This window comes from Channa argus, chromosome 5, assembly GCF_033026475.1.
Source record: "Channa argus isolate prfri chromosome 5, Channa argus male v1.0, whole genome shotgun sequence".
Classification (NCBI taxonomy): Eukaryota; Metazoa; Chordata; class Actinopteri; order Anabantiformes; family Channidae; genus Channa; species Channa argus.
In genome coordinates, this window is record NC_090201.1 from 12,236,581 (window position 1) to 12,243,374 (window position 6,794).

Genomic DNA, 6,794 nt, shown 5'->3' on the forward strand with positions numbered 1-6,794 from the left:
CATAAAGTTAATTCACTTCATCTGTCACCAGTTTAAAAAACTGAACATTAAAGCCTTGGGTTAATGAAAGGCTAAGAAAAGCAAACATACTCATAAGGTGAATGTGAAGACAACTCCTGAAATGTGTTAAAGTTATAATCTGAGATCATGCTGTTGTTCTATCACTAGCTCTCACAGAATAGTGGAAACTGACTTTTTTTCCAAAGGTAAACCCTTGAGACACATTACAAATGGAATACTTTTTTTAACTGTAACACCCTTATGTTCATGTAATGATTTAAAAGTTCTGTGGAATTCTTTGCTTATAGTGCAAACACACCTTATGTATTTTGCTTTCAAGCATTTCAAGAAATTTCCTGTGGATCCTGGATTCTTGACACTTTAGTAGTTCAGGTTTTGTTTTTGTAATTTGTTTGGGTTTTTTCAAAGCTCGTGTAGACATTTGGCAATGTGATTTTAACAGATAATTATAGAGTATACTAGAAAAACTGGAAAATGCCTATGATCTCAAAAGGGCTCCACCAAAGTTTTTGTGGAATTATTTATTTCATTAGTTGTTTGAAAAAACATTTGCTTTACTCAAAATGAATCACCAGAACCATTTAATCAACATTCTTGGTGGCATTGCATTTACCATTGGAACAAAAATCCTAAAAAACAACAAACAAACAACAAAAGCGTGTGAAAAAAATCTCATCCAAATCAAGCGAGTAATTCACGAATGTTCACTGAGCTTCTACTGCTTCATGCTGGTAATTACAGGTCAACCAGCAACAGTGAACACAAAAGCTGTTTGCCCACTGATGGAATGTGCCAAAGTTTTTGACCGTTTTATACCCTCCATTGCCCACTCTTGATCCCTAATGGGTCTAGTCAACAGGTTAACCAGAGTAGCTTTAAATTGCAGTTTCATTTAGCTTCGTTAAATATCAGTTGTGTTACTGCTTGACTTTTACATCAACACACACATTCAGTGCGGGAAAGTTTAACATAATTCCCCTAATTCGGTGCAATTGCTGATATATGGTTTAATTTTAATTAGCTACAGAACTGATTTTGCTTCTCATGATAAAATCACCAAAGTACTTAAAGTACTTTAACTCAGAAGCGGTTCAGAGACTCTTGTTTGCAGTGCAGCAATATCAGTCACTGCATTTTCTGGATAAACTTTCCCATCCATCCTTCCAACTTCTGCACATACAGGCAAAAGCAAATTTCAGGTTCAGGAAACATTTCGAGCTGCTGTGGCTGTTTTCATGAATTGTCATTAAAGGCTCTGTCATGGTATATTAGTGGAAGGCCATGGAAAATGAACAAGGCATCTTAAATTTTTAAAGATGAACTTTTATCTTCTGCAGTCAACACATTGTATTTTACACTCATTTTTATTTTGGTTAATTGCACAGTCCATGTACTTTTACTACACAGCTCAAGGAGAGTGACTGAATTAATCAATACTCTTATTGCTGATGCTTGTAGCTTTGCTAATTTGTGGTTTTTATGATTTTGAATTGAAGCTTTCATGAGCACACAAAAACATCAGAGATCTGAAGTTGCTTTAAATGTCAAATTTATTTTCTGCAGGTAGAAATGACAGATGTTACAGAGCTGTTCTTTAATGGGCCTTAGTTGGATGTTACATGAATGTTGACCCAGCTCCTAACAACCAGTATGAGGTTCTATTATGAATCATTTATGCCCAGTTGCAGCACTTGCAGCTGTTATCAAACACCAGACCAGTAGCACAGTGCTGGACGTAGGTATTTCCCTGGTTGCACTCATAGAAATGGTTCTTGTTGGATGGGTCTGGGTAGAGTCCATTAGCCTTTCCAGCGCAGAAGCCAGATCCTGTGCTGCCACCACTGCTGCTGCCACCACTGCTGCCACCACCAGCAGGCTGGGGTGGAGCCTGCTTGGTTGGTGTGACCGGAGGCAGGGGGTTAGAACGAGAAGTGCAGGCTGAGGAGAGAAATGAAAAAAGTTAAGCACTTAATTTTTTTTTAATTATGTTGATTAGCAGTGGAATTCTAGTTGGTTCATGCATACAAGTTCCAGTTCCCAGTCCACTCTTGATGGTGTTGATCAGGGGGTAACTTCCCTGGCCGCAGAAAGTGCCACTGAAGTCGTCCAGATCCAGACTCCATACCATGGCACCACCGAAACCACTCTGCTTCAACCAGTCAATCTATAGATATGAGGTGATACCAAGTGTTAAACATGGCTAAATCATTCAATTGGGAGAATTTTATACAATGAGATATAATTTCCTACCTTAATCTGGAAGCTCTTAACATTGTCATATCCAACCCAGATACCTTGGTTGTAGGCATATGGCACATCCTGGGGGGCGTCCCAAGCCTGGGTAGCTCCCTGCTTCAGGAAAGTGCAGATCTGAGAGAGAGAGAGAGAGAGAGAGATGAAGTTAAGCATATGGTATGTTGTACTGTCTTACATATACATACATATGTACACAGGCAGTCAGAAAAAAGAAGCACATACCTCATAGTAGGCCCAGAAACCAGACTGACGAGTGTAAGGTCCAGCAGGTCCGGGTCCACTGGCGGGAGCTCCCACATCTGTGTTGGAGGAAGCCAGGCGGAAGGTGTGGCCATAGGTTGGGAAACCAACCAGCAGCTTCTCCGCTGGGGCACCGTTGCTTTTCCAGTAGTTCATAGCATAGTCCTACACACAAGGGTGTAGACACCAGAGTGAGTGTCTGCTCATTAAGGTACTTTATACTCATAACATTGCCCCATCACTCACCACATTGAAGTAGATCATTGATCCCTGGTCAGCAGGGCCCTTGTACAGAGGGCTGTTCTCTCCAACATTCTGCTCCCAAGAACCATGGAAGTCATAGGTCATGACATGGAAGTAGTCCAGCACACTGGAATAAAACATACAGGAAATGTTTAGTAAGAGCTGTGTAGGATATGTAATGTGAGAGTATGTGTAATGTGTATGCTCAAGCTCTTACGCTCCAATCTGAGCAATCTGGTATCCAGAGTCGATGGTTCCCTTTCCAGCAGAGACAGCAGCAGTCAACAGCAAGCGGGGACGATTGGTCTTCTGTCCCTCTGCCTCAAAGGCACTCATCATTTCCTACAGCCAGATGAGGAGAGATACAGTTAAAGTAGCTTTATGATGTGTTTTTTTTGTAACTGACAGCATTTCTAAGATTTGTAACCTTTCATTTAATGAATATGACAATAATGTCAACATTTAACTTGTTCTATGGGATCTCAGATTATTCATTTATTAGGTTCACAAAATGTATCTCTGTCTAGCCAGAAAATCAAAAGCAATATGACCGACCTGGACCAGGACAGTGTAGAGCTGCTTATCCTGAGGTGGGGATCCACGAGAGCCAGGGTACTCCCAGTCGATGTCCAGACCATCAAACTCATACTGACGCAAGAAAGTGATCACGCTGTTGATGAAAGTCTGACGATTGGCAGGCGTAGAAACCATAGTTGAGAACCTGGAGACAAGAAGACCGTCAGAAAGCTCCTAGTTGTGCTACAAGTTCCTTTTGGTAAGAGTATGGATACTCATTTCATAACTTACTTCTGAGTCCCAAAGTTCCATCCTCCAATGGCCAGCAGAGTCTTCAGGTTGCTGTTCCTGCAAGCAGCAACAACACATACTTTAAAGTCTCACACTTAAATGTGTTTAGATGAACCAAAGTGTGAACTAAGTGTGTTTTCATGTGTGCTGTAGTCCTGCTATCTCTGAGTGATACTAACTGGTTCTTCAGGGCCTGGAACTGTCCGTAGAGTTTCTCATCGTCCCACTCATAGGTCTTGATCATGTTGCTGTCCATTCCAGCAAAGGCATAGATGAGGTGGTCACAGAGACATGGGTCAATGTTGGTGGGGAAATACTTGCCTGCTCCGGGACGGTACTGTCCCCAGTTAGTGAAGTAACAGGAGAGGATGTAGGATGATCCTGTAGAATATGGAACAATTGCAGCCACATTATGTTAGTAACTTAAAAACATCTACATATATTAAAACAGCAGTGAGTGGGTGGATAGAGGATATAATTACCCAGCTGCACGTGCAGCAGGAGTGCCAGTCCTGCAGAGAATAAAGGCAAAATTAGAGAAGGTAGCAGAGGAAGTAAGAGTCTTAATTATATGCAAACGGAAATAAAATAAACAGTGTAATAAAAAAATTAGAAGTTTCTATAAGCAAGGAGCTCGGCTTACCAACGCAGATCAGTAGCTTGCCCATTTTGCCTCTGTACAATGAACTGACGGCAACCAGAATCCTTTATACTCCTTGGTTCTCCTCCTTATCTGCACTATCTGTAAAATATGTTGACCACTCAGCAAAAGTGAAAGGTCAAACCTATTCATTTGTTTGGTCATATCATATCATCGGTGTTTCAACAATGATAACATTCAAGAGCCTTTTAATAATGATAGTATATGATTAAATTTGATATTTTCAAGGTTATTACAGTTGGCAAAACATCTTACTGTAACCTGCAGACTGTTGCCGTTCTGTGTGAAGTTTGCAAGTTCTCCCTGTGCTTGTGTGGTTTTCCTCTGGGTACTCTGGTTTCCACCAAAATCCAAAGACTTTACATTTTACATTTACATTTAGTCATTTGGCAGATGCTTTTATCCAAAGCGACTTACAAGTGAGGTACAAGGCAAGCAAGAATCTAAGTAAAGTAGAAGACAAAGACAGGCATGTTAAATTAATTGGTCTAAATTGCCTGTAGGTGTGAATATGAGCATGAATGGTTGTCTGTGTATGTATTTCTCTTTGTGCTGGCACTGAGATAGACAGAGAGAGATGATGACAGCTTGGATGGGCTTCAACCCCCCGTGACCCTGAGTTATAGTCATGCTGCTATAGGCTTAGGCTGCTGGGGGACCAACCTTCCGACGCTCTGAGCTTGTTTCCTCCACTTCCCTGCATGTCTCCTCTCCTCTCGCCTTACAATTGTCACCACTGTATGACATTAACCTTGTGTCTTTTTTCTCCCGTATTTGTATTTCTCCTTCTCTGTCTCCATCTCTCTGTCCCTTTCTGCAGGTGTCCCCCGGTTTGGAGTTGTGTGTTTTCCAGTGTGCAGCTACTGGTCCAACCTGCCCAATATTTTGTTGTCCCTTTTTGTTGCTCTTTTCATTTCTCTCTCCACTTTCCACTCACCTCAACCAGGCTGCCCACCCAGAGCCTGGTTCTTCCATTAAAGGGAGTTTTTCCTCTCCACTGTTGCCTAGGGCTTGCTCAAGGGGGGATTTGTGGGGTTCTCTCTTTACATCTTTATAGTCTTTATAGACTTTATTCTCTAAAGTGCCTTAAGATGACTTTGTTGTGAATTGGCACTATATATATATAAGTTGAATGGAATGGAATTGAACAGGATAAGATCAATTAAATGTTTTTAGTTAATACAATTCTTCACATTTCTAACATATTTTTCAAAATCATAACTATTTTATATGTTTAGTGAACTTTTCCAAAATCTGTAAATAAAATTATTCAACCATCCATCATCTTAAGCACTTATCGTTTTCAAGGTTTCAGGGGAGCTGGACCCTATCCCAGCTGTCATTGTCTATCTTAGGGCCAACACAGAGAGACATACATACACAGACAACCATTCACATTCACACCTGCAGGTCATTTAGAGTGACCAGTTAACCTAACATGCATGTCTTGAGATTGTGGGAAGAAACTGGAGTGCTCAGAAAAAAGAAAACACGCAAACTCCACCCAGAAAGGCCGCAGCCGGCAGGACGAGTCAGACCAGGGACCTTCTGAATGAATGTCAGTAAAGACGAAATAGTAACTGGACAGCAAAATATGAGCTGCACCATTTTCCATTTACATAAGTCATTTGATAGCACTGTTTACTCTGTTGTCCTAAAGCTCTCTGCTTCATGCCTTATCACCCTCAGATTAATATCACTTACTACTGTTAGTCTGTCATTTAAAATGGAAAGAGTCTTTGTCCTCGACTGTCCTTGGATACGGATCAACTGTTTGGTGACTGTTATTAGCTGTACATTGTAAAATTAGTCTTACAGTGGCTGTGCCACATTTCTAAATACACATTATTATATATGTTAAATGTTAACATGTTTAACACTGAAACTTTTGTAACTGAAAGGGAAGACATTGTCTCTGAAAAAGCAGATACATTTACAAGCCAAATTTTATTCTAACAGAAGTTAAAAATGTATCTGTAATTTGTTGCAGCAAGTCATTGTGGAGGCAAAGTCAGGGGTCTGATTATAAACCGAACACACGAAATGCTTTACATGTTAAAAGAAATTGTAATATATACAGTATTGTTATACTGTATGTTTTATGATTAGAGGACTGGGCCAGACACAAATAGAAATAAAGTACAGTGACTAATTTAACACTGGACAAAGATTAAAAAATCAAGGTAGAGTGAATTAATAATTGAAGAGGCCATCAAGATACAATTATAGCAGGTAGTCAGTATTCACTTTAATCCTTTCCACATAGTATAACATGTATCAGTCACAACATTTAATACACCTGGTAGTTTTATTGCTGGCCATGAAATGACAGGCAGTGCATCACAGTCTGCTGCAAGTTGAGCTGTGGAGTCAGAGAGTCATGTTGACACCTGTCAGAGAGCTTCACAACAATAGCAATAAAAACAAAAGATAATAAAAATAAAAGATCAAAAAAACAAAAAGCCAAAAAACAAGTATATTTCTTTAAAGACGGCTCTACTGTAAGCTGCTTTGCAAGCACTTTTAATAAGACCTTACTCATGAAGGATAACCTAGAAATATTTAG

The 6,794-nt window shown here is 40.1% G+C and overlaps 1 protein-coding gene across 1 annotated transcript; it reads right to left on the reverse strand.

Moving 5' to 3' along the window:
• Positions 1-1,553: 1,553 nt before the first annotated feature.
• Positions 1,554-4,317, reverse strand: LOC137127497 (acidic mammalian chitinase-like). The gene is made up of 11 exons (XM_067504539.1): positions 4,211-4,317; positions 4,050-4,079; positions 3,747-3,948; positions 3,568-3,624; positions 3,316-3,481; positions 2,978-3,102; positions 2,764-2,887; positions 2,500-2,682; positions 2,272-2,391; positions 2,047-2,185; positions 1,554-1,959 (listed from the first exon to the last, which is right to left on the reverse strand). The coding sequence occupies exons 1-11, from the start codon at positions 4,233-4,235 to the stop codon at positions 1,694-1,696; spliced, it is 1,437 nt and encodes a 478-aa protein (XP_067360640.1). The 5' UTR covers positions 4,236-4,317; the 3' UTR covers positions 1,554-1,693.
• Positions 4,318-6,794: the final 2,477 nt, after the last annotated feature.